The sequence below is a fragment of the Gobius niger genome (genome assembly GCF_951799975.1).
Source record: "Gobius niger genome assembly, chromosome: 16".
Taxonomy (NCBI): domain Eukaryota; kingdom Metazoa; phylum Chordata; class Actinopteri; order Gobiiformes; family Gobiidae; genus Gobius; species Gobius niger.
Window position 1 is genome coordinate 28173556 of NC_136867.1, and position 22786 is coordinate 28196341.

Here is a 22786-nt window from a genome sequence, read left to right on the forward strand (position 1 = left end):
GCAAAAAAGAGCAGTGACAAGAAAGACGTGTTTACCTTTAGCGACAGACCCACGGAGGCTGAGCTTACGTGCTCTTGTTTACAACTTTACAGCAGCTGCAGCGACAGGAATATCCAAGATGGTTTGTTGAAAGCGAGCGCTCACTCTGTATTAGACATTGTTGGTCCAGTTTTGGTAAATTGTCAGTGGCAGAGTGAGCGCTCACACCATGCAAGGATCTTTGAGTGTGAAGTTGCTTTCGCTTCGTCGAACAGCGCAGTGTGTTTAGAAAAGTTTAGCTGAAAGAAAACCATGTCCTGATGTAGATCTGTCCTGTCTCTGCAGCTTAAGAGGTAATAACGTCCTTTCTTTCTTTTTATTACTGCTTAAGTGGAAATTGTGCTCAAAACACGAAGTCACAGGCGACGCTGCTGCTCCTGTGTAGCTTCTGCTGTGCCGTTTTAGGATTTTTTCCTGAACTATACTTTTTTATACACGTCATTTTTATTGAATTAAAATAACATTGGTATCGAAAAAAGTACCGTTAAGGCACCGGAACCGAACAGCAGGTATCCTTAAAGTACTTGGTATCGAAAAAAAACTAACGGTACCCATCCCTACTCTTCATTGCAGTAAATGTCATATTGAGTGAGACATTACCTATTTAAAGGCACACTGTGTAACATTTTGGACTATACTGTTGTCATCAATACAAAACATGCAGCTAATGAGCAGCTTAACACAGAAAATTAAAATTAGGTTAGTTAAACAAAACTAAACAATTATCGGGTATTTGGACGGTATGCACCAGATACTTTTGGCCAAATTTTATAACTGTCTATAATCCTGTGTATGAAGCTTTTAAACAAAAGTTTATAACATAAATTATTATGTCCATCCGTCGTCCCACACTCGCTCTCTCAAACACAATCTCATTCACCCTATTGTGCATGTTTTTAGTGGTCGGGGAAACCTACGCAGACGTGGGGAGAACATGCAAACTCCATAGAAAGGCCCCGTCCAGGTGGGAATCGAACCTGGGACCTCCTTACAGTGAGGAAGTACAGAACAAAGCAGGTAAACTAAACAGGAGCCGAGGATCATTAAACGAATGGAATGTAACTTGGATTAAAGCTCAGAAAGTGGACAGAGAAACAGCCTGTACTGATTCTGAGATGACATTTCCAGGACTCCTCGGGCTCACGAAGACCGTCCACGTTTGTCAGAATCTCGAATCTCGCGGCTCGTTCTCGGACTCGTGAAGCCTCCGGAAACATCGCCGCTCGAAGCTGCGCTAAAGTCCTGCTTTTCAGTTTGGGCTCCAGAGCGGACGGAGAGGAGCGAGACGGAGATTTACTGAAGAGAGTTCTGCCCGAGGAGAGGACGGGGAACATGTGAGAAGGACAGAAGCTCCGGGCTGCACTTTACGCGGCTGAAATAACCACAAAACACAAGAACGATATTTACTGACGCACATGGGAAGAAGCGCAGTGAAAAGACTGGATCCTGCACTTTAAACCTCTAAACCTGAGACAAGAGCTCATTGGGAGGTCACTTTTAAAGCCCTGTTTTGATGCTAATCCAGATGGTTTCAAAGTTTGTGCAGAAAATGTGCTTAAGCCGCTCCACAAGCAACTCGAATATAAACAAATCCTGATGTGTAGTTTTGAGTTTAGTTGATGTTTTGTGTAGATGCTCCTCAGGTGACTCCGCCCACTGACCCCAGATCTGATTCTTCTGACGTTAATGCTAAAGTTAACAGTGAAATAACACAGGTCAATGACGAGAGGAGAGACGGGAAACTGGACTGAACCAGACCCAGGCAAAGTCTAAAGAGGCCCACTGGATCAACATCAAGTCAGGTCCAGTTTAAGACCCTTTTAAGACTTTTTTTGGTAATAGAAAAGTATGACAACATTATAACTGTATCACAGTCCTGCTCTTATTTTATCTAACTGGACTAGGGCCTGGCCGATATGGATTTTTGTGGTCTGATTCCGATATGAAGGGGGTTGGCCTGGCTTATATTGGGCGATATTTTAAGTGATTTAATTTGATGTTTATTTTTTATGTCTTTCAAAGTCTACAGCTAAACATTTATTATTATAGTAAAGGATTCAATCAAAGAAATCTAATAGAGGTCGACCGATGTGGGTTTAGGGGGATTTTGATGATCTGCAACGCTGTGCTGTATATTCATGTGTAGTAGGCACTTCAGAGGAAGCTTGTTTGAAAGACAAAAATCATTATATCCCAAAAAAAACAACAACAACAGTAAGGCTCCGTTTCTTATGGTTCTGAAATTATTATAAGCAAAAGTCTACAACAACAACTGCTGACAGATTGTCACCACGTTGTTTCTCCGCTCCCCTGAGGCCTAAGACTTTTAAAGCCCAGACTGAGCCCTTCACAGTGTAAAAAATGGGAAGTCTCCATCACTTTTGGTTCCAGAGAAATCGGCCGATAAAGATCCGATATCGGCTATCGATATATTGCTCGGGCCCTCATATGGACAAACTAAAACGAACTAAGAGCTTACAGCCACGTCTCATTCAAATTAATATTTACCTTCGACAGGTTACTGCTCAGACTGATCAGATTATTACATTAGAAGTCAAATAAAGTTATTCCAGATAGAGAAAATGTATCCATTTGTTCCAAACTGTGTCCTTACAGAATAAGATCCTGTCCACATGTACTTAGATATTTTTTATAAACAGATATTTGTCTGTGTAAATGACGCCATTACTTTGGATACTTTAGTAAACGCTGTATAAATGGAGAGGAGTGGACCGAATATCTGGATCATTATTTCTCCAAGCTGCAAGTAACTATCCATGTTATTAGTTTGGCCAATAAAAGAGCCCATGGAGATGAAACGCTGCGTCATCAGTTCTGCAAAAAAATCTGTGGTGTGGACAGAGAGTGTTTTTTTATACGGTTGTAGAAAAGTCTGCGTTTGTGGAGATATGGACATGGCTTAAGTGGACTATTCCTTTGTAAATATCTCCACAATTATTCCAAACCAATCATCACGTGACGGTGGAGTTGAATCCTTCAGCCATCTCCACGTGATCGACTTCTTTACAGACTTACTGCTCAAAGTTCATACTCCTCTCCTTTCCAGGAATGGAGCTAGACCCAAATACAGACATGATTTGTACCTTAAAAACATCATTCAGGATTTTATGATTTATGGACCAATAATGTTGCAATGGTGGACATTCACTGAGTAGCTGAAAGACATTACAACAACATTTCCTCCAACCCTCTAACTTTGTATACCTGTCTTTACCATGGTAAGGAGACGCATTTCTCCAACAGTGTTCTCTCTCCAGATCAACAAATTGGTGGAAGTCCATTAAAAGACCCAGACTTTCCCAATTTCCATCAGAAACGACTATTCCTGCTTCATGCTCCTACTTAATCCTTAAAGGGATATTTCAGGATTTTTGACTTAGGGCCTCATTTCCTAGTTATCCAGAGTGTTGCTGATTTCTGGAGATATTTTTTTTGTAATTCATGCAGTTCTTATGTTTGAAGAGTTTTGTGGCGCTAGGCTAGTGCAAGGCTAGCGCATTTCTATGGTATCAGCTAGCCTGCATTAAAAACAGTGTGACCCGCTCCACAGTGCACCTGAGACAAATCACTTATAACACCAGACTAACCATATAAATGTCTGTGTCGATAGAGTAATTTTAACCATTTTGCATTGAAAAGAACTTATATTTGAGCAGCATCAGCTTCGTGGTTGTATAAGCTATACAACCAAGCTAAATAGTCCCTCAAAATGCGATCATTCATGTGATGGACACAGACATTGATATGGTCAGTCTGGCGTTATAAGTGATTTGCCTCAGGTGCACTGCGGAGCGGGTCAGACTGTTTTTAATGCAGGCTAGCTGATACCATAGAAATGCGCTAGCCTTGCACTAGCCTAGCGCCACGAAACTCTTCAAATATAAGAACTGCATGAATTACAAACAACAATATCTCCAGAAATCAGCAACACTCTGGATAACTAGGAAATGAGGCCCTATGTCAAAAATCCTGAAGCATCCCTTTAATGTGTGTAATCCTTTATTTTTAAGACTCTTGAAAGACCATCTCAAAACATTAGAAAGGCTTAAGTTCTACAAAGAAATTTGCTTTAAACCTGAAAGTCGGATCAGTTCGCTCCTTTAGGAAACATGTTGGCTACAGTCGCTCAAAGAGATGCCACTCACCTCCGTCTCCCGTGCTAAAAGCAAACTCTTCCCTGGATATTGTTTGCCAGAGAGAAAGGTAAAGATATTGCTCAGTCTCTTCCAAAGACAGTCTTAAAACGTTGAATTAAAAAACAAATGACTCTTAATCGCAGTTTAGCAAGCATTACTTTTGAAGGGTAAAGCAAAGCTAACAAAGGGGAATGCAAGACTGAAGTAACTGTGATGAAAATCCAGCTGAACCTCACAAAGTGCTCCAGCATGTGTGCAACGCCCACAGGGAGCGACACCGCCGAGGTAAACAACAACGAGCTGCAGGTTCACCCTCAGCAAAACAGATTCAGAACAAAAGCTCATTCCATTCCACCGCGAGGATCCTGTCCAGGGCTTTTTAACCAATCGAGTTTGTGAATCTTCCTCTTTACTTGAAGCTCGTAACCCGTGGAGATGTGAATGAGTTTCCTAAAGCGGAACACGCTAAAGGCGCACTCAGCTGCCAGAATGTGCTCATAAAAACCGCACAAACTGTTCTGTCCTATAAATAGACTGGCAGCCGGGTTATTGTAATAAAGTCGTATTTGTCATAACAGTTCGCGCGGAGTGTAAACCAGGTCCCCATTCACAGGGAAGCTGCAAAATATCACCAACGTGCTTTTCAAAACACGGCACACGCTTCGTTAGGCTCAGTCTTAGTCAGGGTTTTACACATGTGCTCCCTTTCTAGCCCCGATTTAGTCCTGGTGTGGTCTTTTTCGAATCCAAATCATCACAATAAGGCGCCGTGCTTTTAAAGGTTCCACAGTATATCTTTCATGAATGTCCGAGTGTGAATGAATCCCCCTCTCTCCTGGTAAAGGACTGGCTTTGACCGCCTTGCGTAAGATCGTCAAACCAACCCGATCCAGGAAGTGCCGGGCGTGTTGGCCCCGCCCCCGCAGAGTAAACAGACACGCCCCCTTTTTCAGAGGAGCGAGCCGCGAGAGGCCGAAGTTGTGAAGAAGGGGAACTAATCGTCATTTTTTACTACAAATTCTTGAACAGTAAAAGCACATCGTTTTGGAGTTTGAATGAGAAAAGTGTTTTTGTGTTTTAAATGATACTGGGGAAAAGATATTTATTTTTTGCCTGATCTGAGGTTTATAGAAAAGGTCCGTCTTGTCTCATGTTCTTGAATCAGCTAAAATGCATTTGTTTATACAATGAAAACATTAAATCGAATTGAAAATTGAGATCATTCAATCTGAAATGAGCTTTTAAGGGACTATATAGTTTAAAAATGTTAAAATTATGTTTTCTCCTCCCCCTATATGATCCAGCCATGTCCTAATGAGTAGAATGAGCTTTTAGAGGCAGTCGTGGTGAATAAGTCTGGGCTCATTCTACACATTAGGACATGGCTGGAACATGTAGGGGAAGGAGAAAACATAATTTTAACATTTTTAAACTCTGTAAAGTTTCATTTAACAACGCCTGTTCTTTTAGTTCTAACGATAATGTCTTGTTTGAGTGCGAGAGGTGCAGGACTTTATTCAGCCTTCGTAAAGAAGGTTAGGAAAATGTGTGGGGGGGATGGGGAAAAATGGGGGGAAAGGACGCAAAAGAAATATGGGGAAGATCGAGACAAAATTAGTAAAATGTGGGGGGAATAAAAAAAATGTGGGGGAAAAATTGAGAAAATATGGGGCATTGGGAAAAAAAATGATTGGCATTGGGGAACTTGGGGAGAAATGGAGAAAAAAATGGGGGGACAATGTGAGCAGAAAATGGGGGAAAAGATGGGGAAAATATAGGGAATAACTTGTGGAAAGATTTTTTTGCCCATTTGTAGTCGATTCAGGAAAATTATTTTTTTCTTTAGCGACAAAGCAATGTTTGCAAAAGGACTTTATTCAACCTTCCTCAAGAAGAGTCCAATCACTAGAAATGGCTGGACAGAACATGTCTGTCCGTGACCGTCACTTCACCGACGGCTGTTTGGCGAACCTTGGCCAGAACCAAAGTGGATTAACTCTTATAACCGGCACGATTCCCACAATAAAAGAGCAGTAAGTGAATCAAAACGCTTGCCGATGGTAATGATAATGTGTGTTAGCCATTTATGAAGCTGTGTTGTCAACTCCGCATAACTGCATTATGAAGGAACTTCACTTATTGCTTTGATAATTATATTTCTACTACTGCTAATGTTGCATGGGCGGCATCAACTCGGGGAGAGGTGGAGTTAATTGAATCTAAGCGTCTCTTCTGGGTTGGAAAAATACCCCCAGATGATACTTATATTATAGTCCGGTTCACTGTGTTTAGATTTCCACTGTTGTGGGATTTTCGTGGAGAGTATGAAAACTATACATTTATGGAAACCTTATGGTATAAGCAATGAGGAAAACAATGTTTCCATTTGTCCTTGTCATTTGGTAAAATTGATCAATTATACCATTTTAGAGTAAATGGCGAGTTCTGGTCATTGCTATGGCAACTCCATGATTTTGCAAATTAACGCCAAACTAAATTTTTTACTCCCCATATAAATATTATTGCTATTATTTTACATATCAGAGCAAACATTGTTTTTCTGATTGCTTCATTAATTAAGTTAAAAAAATGTATAGTTCTGATATTCTCCACAAAAATCCAGCGAAATTCCACAGTGAACCGGACAATTTCTTGAAAAAAAAAATGAGTATCCATAGTGGTAGAGGTACAATATATCATATATCATGCCTGTAGCTTACGTTGGAATAGTTAAAATAGCATGATATGCATGCATTTCCGATGACATCACGCATAGTTCTGGCAGCCATTTTGAATACCGAAGTAGCATTATGCAGTACTACAACAACTAACAATATCTCTACTCTACTATGAAAGACAACTGATTGACAGAGGCATTTTTATGTTCTTGCAACAGGAACAGAAAACCTTTCTCTGTGATTTTTAGTTTGTCATGTCAACAGTCTCAGTCAGAGTCAGTGTTTAAGCTGCTCAAGACGTTAGCATGCTACCGGTTAGCAACTGTCAATCAACTGTAAATGGCTTCAACACAATAAACACATGTGTGGCTCACATGTATGAACACTGAGGAAATACTACAGTAACAGCTCTGACCTCTCATGTTGTATCCGAGGCTAGATGTTTCTGGTTCAGGGCTTTCTCTTGGAGAGGTCAGAGCTGATGAAGCTGAAAAGCTAACCGGTAGCATGCTAACGTCTTGAGCAGCTTAAACACTGACTCAGACTGAGACTCTGGGGACTGTTATCTTCTTGAGCAGTGATTACGAGAACATAAAAATGCCACTGTCGATCAGTTGCCTTCCACTTTCTATCATCCTGAGTAGAGATATTGTTACATTTGTAGTACTGCACAGTTCTACTTCGGTATTCAAAATGGCCGCCATAACAGCAAAAAGTCACATGACTGAAAAGCATGTATAGGCCCTTTAAACTATTAATATTCACATTTTTCAGAAAAATAAATGCATAAAATGAATGGCACTTTATACTGTTTCACTTTGAGTTCAGGATCGTGACAATAACAAACTAATGGAAATTTTAAAAAGATAAAATACCAGAGTTCTGGTTCACTACAGTGAGTTACATGGATTTACCAGTAGTGACTCAGCAGCTAACGGAGTTGTTCCCGCTCTTTTTCTACCATTTTTTTTTTTTAAGCTCATGTTAGTCTATGGAAAATGTTTGCTAGCATCCACAAACATGGCGGATCTCCATGGTAACAGTGACTTCATTCCATTCCATCCTGAACTATATTGTACACGTTTTTAGTGGTGGGGGAAACCATTTTAAACCGGTCCCTTGTTAAGATTTGGTCATTGACGCATAAATTACCTTATATTTATATGAAAACACAGCACGACAGAAAACTTGATATACGTTTTTTTCTTATAATACCTACATATAATAATCTACACCAGAGGATTTCATTGTTTACTCCCATTCTCCCGCTGCGTCTCGCCTCGAGCTGCTCCTAAAAACTGTGGCAAAAAAAAACAAAAAAAAAACGAGCGCTACATCAAAGACCGGAGCTACAGCGAAACGGCTAAAGCGACCGGAGAGAGACGCCTGAGCGGGGGGGGGGGGAACCGAGCGCCCGTCCTTACCCGCACAGAGGGACACAGCCGTCCCCCGTCACCACCATCGTCCTGCCCCGAGCGCAAAGAGCGGAGAGAGCGAAATCCTTAAAATCCCCACAACGCCAAAGCCACGACGGACGAGACGAGCAGAGGATTGAGGCGCAGCAGCAGCAGCAGCAGCAGCAGCAGCAGCAGCTCGGTGGTTACATAAGAGAGAGGGAGGGAGAGGCGACGGGAGGGAGGGAGGCAGGGAGAGGGAGGGGGAGACGTCTTGTTCTGGAGTCAACGTAGTGAGAATGTAGAGGTGGGTACTACATTGTCTGCAAGATCATATTGAAATTGCGGGTTTGGAAGATATCGAGTTTATCTCATATGTCAAGAAATGGGGATAAAATATGGGGAAAATGTGGGAGAATTGGGATGTTTTTTTTTTTTATTGGGGGGAAATGAGGACAAAATGGAGGGGAATGTTGGGGGGAAATTGAGGACAAAATTGGGAAAATGTGTGTAGGGGGATAGGGGAAGAGAGGAGAAAAATATGAAAAAAAATATAGGGGGGGGAGATGGAGACAAAATTGGGAGAATGTGTGTGGGGATAGGGGAAGAATGGGGGAAGAAATACTAAAATATAGGGGGAAGATGGAGACAAAATTGGGAAAATGTGGGGGGACTTGGGGAAAATAAAAAATGGGGGGAAATTGAGGACAAAATTGTGTAGGGGGATGGTGAAAAATTGGGGAAGAAATACAAAGATATAGGGGGAAGATGGAGACAAAACTGGAAGAATGTGTGTGGGGGGATAGGGGAAGAAATACAAAAATATTGGGGGAAGATGGAGACAAAATTGGGAAAATGTGTGTAGGGGGATAGGGGAAGAATGGGGGAAGAAATACAAAAACATAGGGGGAAGATGGAGACAAAATTGGGAAAATGTGGGGGGACTTGGGGAAAATAAAAAATGGGGGGAAATTGAAGACAAAATAGGGAAAATGTGTGTAGGGGGATGGGGAAGAAGGGGAAAAATATAAATATATAGGGGGGAAGATGGAGACAAAATTGGGAGAATGTGTGTGAGGGGGATAGAGGAGGAATTCAAAAATATTGTGAGAAGATGGAGACTAAAGAGAAAATATGGGGGGATTGGGAAAAAATGAGGGGCGTTGACTTTAATGATGTTAAAATAGAGAAAAGACTCGATTCAGAGGAAGCCACTTTTTACCGATACTCCTGGTGTCAGTAAACATCGGATATCGGCAGATACTCAAACCCCAGCCAGCATCGGTATTAAAAGCAAAAAATCAGGATCGGTGCATCCCTAGTTTGCAGCACATTTTTGCATATTTCTGATTGGAAAAAATGAGGTGAAAATTGAGGGAATGGGGAATTTATTTGTATATGAGGGGAGTATTGAGATATATTGAGATATACATTTGTGTCATCATCGCCCAGGTCTACGAGAAGTTTAACCAATTTTATTCAATCTGCAGAAACCGAGTGGACACTGGGGATTTTAAAGGGACTTTTTAAACACGTGACACAAAAGTCCAGGTTTTTCATCTGAACGAGGTTTAGTAAAAGTCCGTTTGCCCGAAGAAGAAGTTTTGAGTCGTGTCTCAGAGTCAGAGTCACAGAGCGGCTGACGTCCATTGTTCCCGAGTGTGAGAGGAAGGGAGTGTTCACAGGAAGTCGACAGAAGGAGCTGAACAACATGTGCCCGGCGACGCTCAATACGAGCTATGGATTTTAGGGAAAACAACATTAGCTTCAGTGTAAGAGCACAGAGCAATCAGACGGACAAGGTTCCCCAAAACTGACCTCACCATCCAGAAGAATAACTGCATTAAAGGAGGACAACGAACTTCTTTGCACCACAACGTTAAAGGGTTATTTCAGGATTTTTGACATAGGGCCTAATTTCCTAGTTATCCCGAGTGTTGTTGATTCCTGGAGATTTATATACATTTTTAATTCATGCAGTCCTTATATTTGAAGAGTTTAGTGGTGCTAGGCTAGTGCTCGGCTAGTGCATGTCTATGGTAACTAGTAGCCTGCATTAAAAACAGTCTAACCCAAGCACAGTGTACCTGAGGCAAATCACTTACGCCAGACTACCCATATAAATGTCTGTTGACTGAATATTTTTTAAACGTAACCATTTTGCATTTAAAATAACTTATATTTGAGCAGCTTCCTGGTAGTAGCTACGCAGCGGCGGAGTGATCTGCTCGGTTACCGGATCTACAGTAGTTTGTTTACCTGTGTGGCCACATTACTACGCGTGGAATTCATAAAGGAGCTTTCTACAAATCAGATATGGCAACGTTTGGAGGACGGCCCCATGACTTTCAAGGGGTTTTTAATGCTGGCTACTAGTTACCATAGACATGCACTAGCCTAGCACTAGCGTAGCACCACTAAACTCTTCAAATATATGGACTGCATGAATATTTTTTTTTTTTTTAAATGTCCAGAAATCAACAACACTCTGGATAACTAGGAAATGAGGTAAAAAATCCTGAAATATCCTTTTAAGGCGGGAAGAAAAGGCTTGGGCTTTTTCCCGATACCAGTACTTTAACAACACTTACGATTTACGATGCCGATACCTCAAGGATACTTTTCCAATTACCTATACTAAACTATTTATCATCAGAAAACAGGATAACGTGTGGAAGATCTGCACATCAACATCTGTTACAATATTGGGTTCCGTTGTCAAGAAAAGGGTGAAAAATGGGTGTGAATAGGGAAATTATTAGTATAAAAAAAAATTGCAAAAATGAGGGGGGGAAAAATGGGAAAACGAGAATAAATTGGAGCAAATATCAGAAATAATGTGGGGGGAAAATTGAGCAAAAATTGGGCAAAAAAGATACCAGCTTTCAATGCCGGTATTGCCTTAACTTTTTTCCTGACACCATACGGGTTTTGTTAAATGGTACCAAGCCCTAGAAAAGGCAGATAGGATTTCGATTTGGAGAAGCTGAAGGAGCGATGTCATGACATGGCAAAAAGCTAAAAAGGAAAAGTTAAGAGTCAATCACGCCTTACAAGACTTGGCCGATGAATGATGCTAATGAAGTCTTTGACACTTTGACTTAGCAACGACAGTGTGGTTAGTCACCCTCGGAATTTCATGCGTTTGCAAATGATTCAGTCCCGCAAGAGGAAAACCAATGACCCCACAGTCTGTTCTTCAAATAAAAGCAACATTTTGACATCAGGACACAAAAACATCCACGCTCTGTGATGTAACTTCAGTAATATATGATCTAATCAGACCAGCCTGGAGAGGGGAGGGACGATAAATGATATTATCACTAATCACAATGAAAAGAAAGCAGGGTAAATTGACTGTAGCGTTTGTTTTTTTCATTATAGGGATCATTACTTTTGAAGATAAATGCTAAATTACAGGGAGCACAAAAACAGTTAATATTTTCTGCAGTGCCGTCACAGTCTGTGTTTTCGTGGTGTTAGCATTAGCTTGTTAGCTTGTTCAGCCACAGTAAACAAGACAAGATGAACCGTTTTTGTCTCATGAGCCTCAGTTTATTTGTGCCAGACTTATCGGTAAAGACAGAAGAAACTCTCCGGCCCTAAATAATAATCCAAAGGGCAGAGAGCGAATGTTATCCATTTTTGCATGATAATCACATTACGTGGCCAAAAGAAGAGTCCCAAAAGAACTATGTGCAGCGGAGTTTGTTATGTCACTGTAACAACGAAAATTAAAGTGGAAATCAGAGAATAGTTTGTTTCGGTCACTATATATATCTTTTAGAATCTCGTTTAAAACATTCACACAAGCTTTCTTCCTTTAGATATTGCTCATAATAATATTCTCTAAACTATTATTTTAAAATCATTATTTTATTAGGTCTATTATTTTTTCCATAAGGGAAAGAACATGAAGATAAAAGATAACACAGGCCGAATGTTCAACAGGTTTTCAATTAAAACAACCTTTAAATCAATATAAAAACGTGCACATCATGTGAGATATTCGGGCGGCACGGTGGCACAGTGGTTAGCGTCTTTGCTCCACAGCTAGAAGGTCTCAAGTTCGATTCCCACCTGGACGGGGCCTTTCTGTGTGGAGTTTGCATGTTCTCCCCACGTCTGTGTAGGTTTCCTCCGGGCACTGCTACCACTAAAAACATGTACAATAGACCAGGATGAATGAGAGTGCGCATGGGGGACGGCGGAGGGAAAAGAGCCCGGTGTGGCTTGTTTACATGCATGTATGTTCTTTAACATGCACTGTCCCGACCAAACAAATAAAATCTATATTTTCTTGCCTAATTTTGAGAATCATGAATAATCGTTTTTTTCCTCACAATAATTGTGACTCAAAATGTCGAATCGTGACAGACTTTACAGCTGCAGCAGCATCTCATCGTCTTTGAGAAAAACATGGAGCTTCTGAACTCTAATCACCGATACAGAGGCTCATTACCAACTCTACAGCCTTTAGGAGCAACAGCCTATTTAGTCCTTTTCTCTGAGACACAGATTATACAGCCTTATTCTAGCCAAATCTGTAGGTGTATTTTCTTTCCTATTGTAGACCGGATGAGATTTGAAACATCAACACACTGAACCCTAATCTGCAGAGATTTAGTGAGATTTAGTGCAAGGGGAAATACAAAAACATTATTGTTTGATAATTATCGTGAAGCTAAACAGGAGCCCTGCCCTGGCCTCTGCCCTGGCCTCTGCCCTGGCCTCTGCCCTGGCCTCTGCCCTGGCCCCTGACGTCTGCCTTGGTCTCTGCTAGGGCTGCACGATATTGAAGTGACTTGCGATATGCGATACGGCTGTGCAATATCGCGATAACGATATTATTGCGATATTACACCAAACACAATATGTTCCATTTTTTTTTCAGCAAATTGTGTCAAAAGAAGACAGGACCAGAACAAGGGTAGAATTTAACAAAGCTAGTAAATGTTAAACTAAAACTGAACTTTTACACATGACTTCAATGCATGAGTTTGAGTTTGCAAAAAAAATGGGTCGATCTCAGTCAGATGAAGGCTATGGTGATGTTGCGATATATTGTGGCTTCTCGCAATATGGATATTGCAACAGCTAATATCAATACGATATTTTTCGCGATATATTGTGCAGCCCTAGTCTCTGCCCTAGTCTCTGCCCCGGCCTCTGCCCCGGCCTCTGCCCCGGCCTCTGCCCCGGCCTCTGCCCCGGCCTCTGCCCCGGCCTCTGCCCCGGCCTCTGCCCCGGCCTCTGCCCCGGCCTCTGCCCTGTGCCCTGGCCCCTGTCCCAGCCTCTTTTGGCCGTGAGCTCCATTTAAACAAACACAGTGTCTCAGTCACACCAGCCTCAGGTATGACACAAACAAGGAAACATTCACTTTACCTGCATTTTATCACTAAGTCGTCTCAAACTCTTATAATCAGGTGCATTAGTTTCAGTTAAGGCGAGACGCTGCAGGTGAACAGGGAAAAATAATAATGTAAACACTTCAACTTACGCAAAAAGGCCTAGATTTTCAGCGACAAAAAGTAAACAATGGATCGAGTCTATGATATGAGTTACAGACAGAAGATTTTGGACCTTGCTTTTGAATAAACTAGAGACAAAATCTGGAAAATTCCACATTTCGGTCGGTTTATCGGGATTCAAAATGTAATAAATCAGGCATTAGAAATAAAAACCCTCATCCATCGTCTGAATAATGACGAATATTTCTGGCAGAATTCAGCACTGGTGTTATTTTTGGAGCCGGCGGTACAGTTTGGCAGCGCTCACACTGACAGGTTTCTGAGCCACTGTTTTGATGAGGTTTAACATTGTGAAATGAAACTCGACAAACCTGTAGCTTCTTACACTCACACATCGGTCAGAACAAAAGGCCTGTCAAAACATTTACTCGGAAACAGAGACCGGCCTGGAGTTCAGCCAAGATTCACCCGCAGAGACGAGAATCAGGGACGAGAGTCAGAGACAAGAGTCAGAGACAAGAGTCAGAGACAAGAGTCAGAGACGAGAGTCAGGGAGTCAGAGACGAGAGTCAGAGACGAGAGTCAGACTCAGAGACGAGAGTCACAGACGAGAGTCACAGACGAGAGTCACAGACGAGAGTCACAGACGAGAGTCACAGACGAGAGTCACAGACGAGAGTCAGAGGCCAGAGACAGGGACAAGGGTCAGGGAGTCAGAGACGAGAGTCAGGGAGTCAGAGACAAAGTCAGGGAGTCAGAGACGAAGTCAGGGAGTCAGAGACGAGAGTCAGGGAGTCAGAGACGAGAGTCAGGGAGTCAGGGACGAGAGTCAGAGACGAGAGTCAGAGACGAGAGTCAGAGACCAGAGACGAGAGACGAGAGTCAGAGACGAGAGTCAGAGACCAGAGACGAGAGACGAGAGTCAGAGACGAGAGTCAGAGACCAGAGACGAGAGACGAGAGTCAGAGACGAGGGTCAGAGACGAGAGTCAGAGACGAGAGTCAGGGAGTCAGAGACGAGAGTCAGAGTCAGGGACGAGAGTCAGAGGCGAGAGTCAGAGACGAGAGTCAGAGACGAGAGTCAGAGACGAGAGTCAGAGACGAGAGTCAGAGACGAGAGTCAGAGACGAGAGTCAGAGACGAGAGTCAGAGACGAGAGTCAGGGAGTCAGAGACGAAGTCAGGGAGTCAGAGACGAGAGTCAGAGTCAGGGACGAGAGTCAGGGACGAGAGTCAGAGACGAGAGTCAGGGACGAGAGTCAGGGACGAGAGTCAGAGACGAGAGTCAGGGACGAGAGTCAGAGACGAGAGTCAGGGACGAGAGTCAGGGACGAGAGTCAGGGACGAGAGTCAGGGGCGAGAGTCAGAGACGAGAGTCAGGGACGAGAGTCAGAGACGAGAGTCAGGGACGAGAGTCAGGGACGAGAGTCAGGGACGAGAGTCAGGGACGAGAGTCAGAGACGAGAGTCAGGGACGAGAGTCAGAGACGAGAGTCAGGGACGAGAGTCAGAGACCAGAGACGAGAGACGAGAGTCAGAGACGAGAGTCAGAGACCAGAGACGAGAGACGAGAGTCAGAGACGAGGGTCAGAGACGAGAGTCAGAGACGAGAGTCAGGGAGTCAGAGACGAGAGTCAGAGTCAGGGACGAGAGTCAGAGGCGAGAGTCAGAGACGAGAGTCAGAGACGAGAGTCAGAGACGAGAGTCAGAGACGAGAGTCAGAGACGAGAGTCAGAGACGAGAGTCAGAGACGAGAGTCAGGGAGTCAGAGACGAAGTCAGGGAGTCAGAGACGAGAGTCAGGGACGAGAGTCAGAGACGAGAGTCAGGGACGAGAGTCAGGGACGAGAGTCAGGGACGAGAGTCAGAGACGAGAGTCAGGGACGAGAGTCAGAGACGAGAGTCAGGGACGAGAGTCAGGGACGAGAGTCAGGGGCGAGAGTCAGAGACGAGAGTCAGCGACGAGAGTCAGAGACCAGAGACGAGAGACGAGAGTCAGAGACGAGGGTCAGAGACGAGAGTCAGAGACGAGAGTCAGAGACGAGAGTCAGGGACGAGAGTCAGCGACGAGAGTCAGCGACGAGAGTCAGAGACCAGAGACGAGAGACGAGAGTCAGAGACGAGGGTCAGAGACGAGGGTCAGAGACGAGAGTCAGGGACGAGAGTCAGAGACGAGAGTCAGGGACGAGAGTCAGCGACGAGAGTCAGCGACGAGAGTCAGAGACCAGAGACGAGAGACGAGAGTCAGAGACGAGGGTCAGAGACGAGAGTCAGAGACGAGAGTCAGGGAGTCAGAGACGAGAGTCAGAGTCAGGGACGAGAGTCAGAGGCGAGAGTCAGAGACGAGAGTCAGAGACGAGAGTCAGAGACGAGAGTCAGAGACGAGAGTCAGAGACGAGAGTCAGAGACGAGAGTCAGAGACGAGAGTCAGGGAGTCAGAGACGAGAGTCAGAGTCAGGGACGAGAGTCAGAGTCAGGGACGAGAGTCAGGGACGAGAGTCAGAGACGAGAGTCAGGGACGAGAGTCAGGGACGAGAGTCAGAGACGAGAGTCAGGGACGAGAGTCAGGGACGAGAGTCAGGGACGAGAGTCAGGGACGAGAGTCAGGGGCGAGAGTCAGGGACGAGAGTCAGGGACGAGAGTCAGGGGCGAGAGTCAGGGACGAGAGTCAGAGACGAGAGTCAGAGACGAGAGTCAGGGACGAGAGTCAGGGACGAGAGTCAGAGACGAGAGTCAGGGACGAGAGTCAGAGACGAGAGTCAGGGACGAGAGTCAGGGACGAGAGTCAGGGGCGAGAGTCAGAGACGAGAGTCAGGGACGAGAGTCAGAGACGAGAGTCAGGGACGAGAGTCAGGGACGAGAGTCCGGGACGAGAGTCAGGGACGAGAGTCAGGGAGTCAGAGACGAGAGTCAGGGAGTCAGAGACGAGAGTCAGGGAGTCAGAGACGAGAGTCAGGGAGTCACAGACAAGACTCAGAGACGAGAGTCACAGACGAGAGTCAGACTCAGAGACGAGAGTCAGAGACGAGAGTCAGAGACGAGAGTCAGAGACGAGAGTCAGAGACGAGAGTCAGGGACGAGAGTCAGACTCAGAGACGAGAGTCAGGGACGAGAGGCGAGAGTAAGAGACGAGAGTCAGGGACGAGAGTCAGAGACGAGAGTCAGGGACGAGAGTCAGACTCAGAGACGAGAGTCAGAGACGAGAGACGAGAGTCAGAGACTAGAGTCACAGACGAGAGTCACAGACGAGAGTCACAGACGAGAGTCAGAGGCGAGAGTCAGAGACGAGAGTCAGCGACGAGAGTCAGGGACGAGAGTCAGACTCAGAGACGAGAGTCAGAGAGTCAGGGACGAGAGTCCAGAGACGAGAGTCACAGACAAGAGTAACAGACGAGAGTCACAGACGAGAGTCAGAGGCGAGAGTCAGAGACGAGAGTCAGCGACGAGAGTCAGCGACGAGAGTCAGACTCAGAGACGAGAGTCACAGACGAGAGTCAGAGACGAGAGTCAGGGACGAGAGTCAGAGACGAGAGACAGAGACGAGAGACAGGGACGAGAGTCAGATAACAAAACAATGAGGAAAATATAAGGTAGAAAAAACACACTCCACATTTTTTTCTCTAGAAAATCTTTATGAGCGACAAAGCGAAATATCTCTTCATTGTTATCGAGAACGTCCCCAGAAATACTGACATATACTTTTTTGTAATATCACCCAGCACTACTGCACGATATCGAACAACGTGATATATGCCATTCAAGTAACAGCTTCTCAGTTAAAATGTACCAAAGTGAAAGTACTGAAGTAAGTTTTATTTGTATAGTATTCAAAGTAGGAGGTACAAATCTGTAAAGTGATAGTCTGGAGTATTTCAAATTCTATAAAATGAGCAAAATCGATCCCCTGGTCTTGCAATTTGATAAATCTAGTAAAAACTTATATATATTAGGGGTGAACGAAATGGACAAAATCTCGATATTATTATGGGTTAGGTGAAAACTAAGCATTTTTCAGGAAAATATAATCACAATACAAAAGAGTGCAGTTTTATTGATGAAAATCTATATCTTGCTTTTCCGATTTTAATATTTTGAATGTTCATATCTCGATATCGATATATCTTTCAGCCTTAATATATTATTTTTAATAAAGTCCCCCCCTGATATCAGCAACTAATCAGAGTCTAGTATCCTCCCGCGCCGACCAATGAGACGAGCTTTTCCTGTGAACCAGCCTTTCAGGTCCAATCAGGAGGGAGGGGGAGGAGCTTCATCGTTTACTTTTGAAAATTCTGTTCCTGCTCTCCTCATTTTGTAAACGAAGAAGTGCTTTCTGGTTAAAGAGGGGAGGAATTTCAAATATCACTATCTGTCCTCACTGTGCAAACTTACAGACTATCACTTTAAAGAGCGCCCTGTGTATATTTCTCCCGTCTTTATCCGCTGCCGTCTCCTTCAAAGGAAATGACCATATTTGGATTACAGCGTCATCTCAGTCACAACCTTTCCTGCTACACGTGGATACCAAACATGTCAGTATTTGTGAATGAATGAGCGCGGGGAAAGACCAGGGTCAGCCATGTCAGGACTGTGCTTGCAAAACTAGCCCACAGATACAATAAAAAACGTACAAATTAAATGAATTAATCTAGAGCGGGGATGGGGATTAAACCGTGGAGCTCAGGGTTAGAAGGTGAAGCGTCTCCGCAAAGTGCCACAGCGTAAACGTCATAGCAATGAGGCAACCTCTCTGGCAATGAGACATCGCCGCCTCCTCACGACGCTCGCTGCATGTCGAGATCCGTTTGTGGCTTAATCGAACATTTGTTTGACATTCAGCTTCAGGTTTTTCCACTTCTGGAGAACTCCTTTTTCCCAGCACAAGACGCTATGATTAAGACTCTGCGGACAGGTCTGGCAAAGGTTACGCTCTATATTGCCATAAATTCACTGCTTTTAACGCCACAGTTTGGGCACAATTAAGTTACTTTTAATGCTTTTCAATGCGGAGACAAAACCCTGCTCAACATCCACGCGGAGAACAGGACAAAAGTTTTATGTATTTCCATGGTTTGGACACAATATCGGGGCCTGTCCACATGAAACGAACACCGGCACAAAGCTAAACGGCTCATCTGTCACTAAAAATACAAATAAATGTTTCACTGAAGTAAAAAGTGGTACAGTCATACGATCACGGGGCGCAGTTGTTACTTGAAAGACCCGTCCCGAACAGTAATACAGAATAATTTAACATTTGTGGATTGTCTGTTGGGTCGACTGGAGCTTACACCTTATTATATATATAGACAAGAGAGGCGCCTCATTCCACTCGCTTTTTTGGTCAACTTTTTGAGGCTCTTTTGTTACCTTTTCATTGCCCTTTTGTTATGTTTTCATCAAATGTTCGTCTCATTTTTGTTGCGTTTTCATTGATATTCTTTGTCACTTTCTTGACACTTTTTCCTCAGCCCATCACTCATTATTTCTCATCATTTTCATTGCTTTAAAATCACGTTTTCGTCACATTTTTCGACGCTATTAACGTGCTCGGTTCAGGCGGGGTTAAAGTGATAATCTGTAAGTTTGCAAAGTTAGAAAAGATGGAGTGAATTTTAAAGAAAACAATCAAATACCTCCCCTCTTTAACCAGAAAGCCCTTCTTCGTTTGCCCTTCTTCTCCTGATTGGACCCGACAGGCTGGTTCACAGGAAAAGCTCGTCTCATTGGTCAACACAGGAGGACACTAGACTCTGATTAGTTGCTGAGAACCCGGCAGGAGGGACTTCACAAAAAATAACATATATATTATTACTTACTTATCATCAAAAAGCAAGACCAGGTGATCAACTTTGGACATTTTATAAAATGTGCAATACATTAAGACTTCCAGACTATCACTTTAAGAGGTTCAAAGCAGTGTCAGAGCGAAGTTTTCGAATATATCATCATCTGGACTGGGTTGATTGTGCTAACAACTGTTTTAAGGACAAAAAGTAAAAAAAACGTCCAGAGAATCTGGCATAAAACTCTCTGATATCATAAAAACCTACTTAAAATGAATCCAAACAAACATATCTACACCGTATATAAAGCAGAGTCCGAGGTTTTCGAATATATCGTCATCTGGACTGGGTTGATTATGTTAACAACTGTCTTAAGGACAAAAAGTAAAAAAAACATCTTGAGAAAATGGCATAAAACTCTCCGATATCATGAAAAACCTACTCAAAAGGAATCCAAACAAACATATCTACATCGTATACAATCACAACTGTCGAGCGTTGCAATTCCGACCTCTCACCCAAAAGATTATCAACCTTTATGTTGACTAATGGAGTCGAGCCGAGGTGTATACAAGGACTTTAGAGCGATTCTCCTCCTGACACATCCATCTGTTACTAAGAGTGGTAACAACAACAACAACAAGGGGTCCTATGATAAGATTTTAAAGATACGTGCCATAAAAATAAACGACTTTTCCTCATCAACATCGAGGAACAGTTGCATAATCTATTCATTCAATTTAGTTCCAAGCAAGAAAAGTATAATCTGACCTTGCAAAAGCATAGAAGTGCAAAGGAAATGACCAGACTAACTTTATGCACGAATAACTAACCAAATCAAGCCAAATACAAACACATAATGACTATAAACCACACATACAAGGTTACAACATGCATTTCCTACTAATATACTGCTACCACTGCGGTTTTAATATGACATTTGTCGGGGGAAAGTAATAGACTTCAGTGTAATACAGGTCTCCAATGGGGAAAGGCATGCAAATAAACAAGGGTGATTTGACTTTGAGGAAATGTTGGATTAAAAACGAACACAGAAAAGGACAGAATGATCCCTGTGACAAGTAAGGAGCATGTAGTCGCCATAAACCGTGGTGTGGTCCTCCTGCTGTTTTCCAAGACACGCAAGAGGCATATGCCATTTTAGGCACGCAGCATTAACCGTAAAGGGGTTACGTTACACAGAACATGCATGACACGTTTACCCTCCAAAAAAAACAGAGCATAAAGACTAAAACTATCCCCCAAAGCAATGAAGCACTTTCCCCGTCCAAACCTGTGCCTTCTGCGTGTGCCACATCTGGTTAAGGTCAGCTGCAGCGATCGTGAGACCTGTCCGTGTCGGGCCTCCGAGATTCAAAACTTGACAGCGCTTTTAGCTTCGGTAACGTTAGCCTAGCCGCGTTAGCTCCCGATTCACGTAAACTACGTCTAATTTAACGCCGCAGTTGGTAGACAGTTGACTTCCGAGCACGTACAGGCTTCAAACGAGGCGTTGGGACACAACCGGTGTGAAGTCTGAGTGTAAAAGTTCACGCTTTGCCGTGGAAGTACTATTTTTATGAGCTAGCTTACGGCGATGCTACGGCTATCGCGGGTTAGCTTTAAGATTAGCCACCAGATGCTAACCTGCTTTCAGAGCAACGGGTTTATTTTGGAAAGACGATTAACATAAGCAATCAGAGCACTTGTATTCGTCTAGGTTCACGTTGCACCATTGATTTTCATTCGTAAATGAAGTTTGTAGGATATTTTAATACATGATTTCGTTTTTTCCGCCGCCATTCTGAATGAACTTAATAAGAGACTAATGCATTCGCGGTGATAGTTTACACTCCATGATTGTAAGTTCACTTTAGTGGCGAGAATCTCAAATGAACTGCACCAAATCCCGATTTAAGCGAAGTAAACTGCAAACTGAACGTAATACTGCTGAGTAGTAGGATCAATTACATGGAAATTTGCGAGGGCATGTCCCCCTCGCTCACTACAGTCCATTATTTATGCAACACAAACAGTAGTAAAAGCTGTGCGTAAAAGGTGTTTCGCGGCGTGTGCCGGAGGAGCTGCGTTACCTGGGCTGGTTTGGGCGATCACCCATCATCCCAGGCAGATGTAAATCCAGGTGCTAGCAGTGCTAATGCTACAGGCTGACAGACAGACAGAGCAGGAGTCCCGGAGCCGCAGCCGCCCTGTGTGGATGATGGTCCCAAATCCGCTCCGAGCGCACGGCCTGTCCCTGGATCCTCGCGGAGACGGAGGCGAGAGTCTGTACCCAAATGTTCGTAAAACTAAACTTATGATTACTCCAGCGGGGTGCAAACAGCCGATGTCTTTCCCAAAGCGGCGCAGCGGCCTGGAACAGCCAAACCCACGAGTAGCAGCAGTGGAATAATCCTCAAACTTCTTCCATAAATTACAGCAAATTGCGCGTGAATAAAACGCTTGGACTGTCCTGTTTACATTCCTGTTGCCGATACTTCTGCGTTTCTTCTCTTGAGCCCCAGTTTGGGAGTTTTCTTGGCTCGTTTTGGTTCGGGGCTGTTCTTTTCACCCTTTTGTCAACACTGTTGGGCAGAGACCATGGCACACACAGACGCAGCGCAGCGTGCTGGACGCGGCGCACAGCGACGCGCCACGCTCAATGGCCGCCGGTGTTACGGAGAAATCTGTACCCCCGACCAACAGCGGCGGCACTGGGAGAAAACCCAAAATGAGGCAATTAAAAGTCAGACATGAGTCCAGAATAGACCCAGAATAATCGGTACAAAGCTAAATTTAAAGTGTGAACGCGATTTGTTTACTCAAAGTGGCATTATCACACATAGAAATCAAAAAGTAGGCCATCATTATTATTAAAATATCTATCTACCAATAAAGACAGAAAATGAAAGTCCACATGACAGGTTTTAATAATTTTTAGAATATGACTTATTTAGAAGGATAACATCAGTTGCATAATTATCATGTTATTTCTTGAAGCAGCATTTGACTCTGCATAACTTCAAATCACAACAACGCCGCCCAAGAACTAACTTCCTGTTTCGATCCAGCACGCTAAAATAAAAGCACACAGCTCGTCTCATTGATTAGTTCAGCAGGTACTTGCAACATTACAAGAATCTAATTAAATACACACATTTTAAGTGTTCTGTCTGTTAATGGTTCGACAGAAAGAAAGTTGAACTAATGAATAAGATGGTGCTTTTATTTTAGTGTGCTGGATTGAAACAGGAAGTCACTTCGT

At 43.5% G+C, this 22786-nt stretch overlaps 1 protein-coding gene across 2 annotated transcripts in view; it reads right to left on the reverse strand.

The window, feature by feature from the left end:
* The window catches only part of LOC306975774 (serine/threonine-protein phosphatase 2A 56 kDa regulatory subunit epsilon isoform), a 57749-nt gene extending 35623 nt beyond the window's left edge, over nucleotides 1-22126 (reverse strand). The window contains exon 1 of one of the 2 annotated variants that reach the window (XM_079573523.1): nucleotides 21615-22126. In XM_079573523.1, the coding sequence (XP_079429649.1) occupies nucleotides 21615-21643 (29 nt within the window). In that variant the 5' untranslated portion in view covers nucleotides 21644-22126. Of the gene's footprint in view, nucleotides 1-8298; nucleotides 8455-21614 lie in introns of those variants that run through there. The other variant, XM_079573522.1, reaches the window with a different exon arrangement.
* Between the last annotated feature and the right edge of the window lie 660 nt (nucleotides 22127-22786).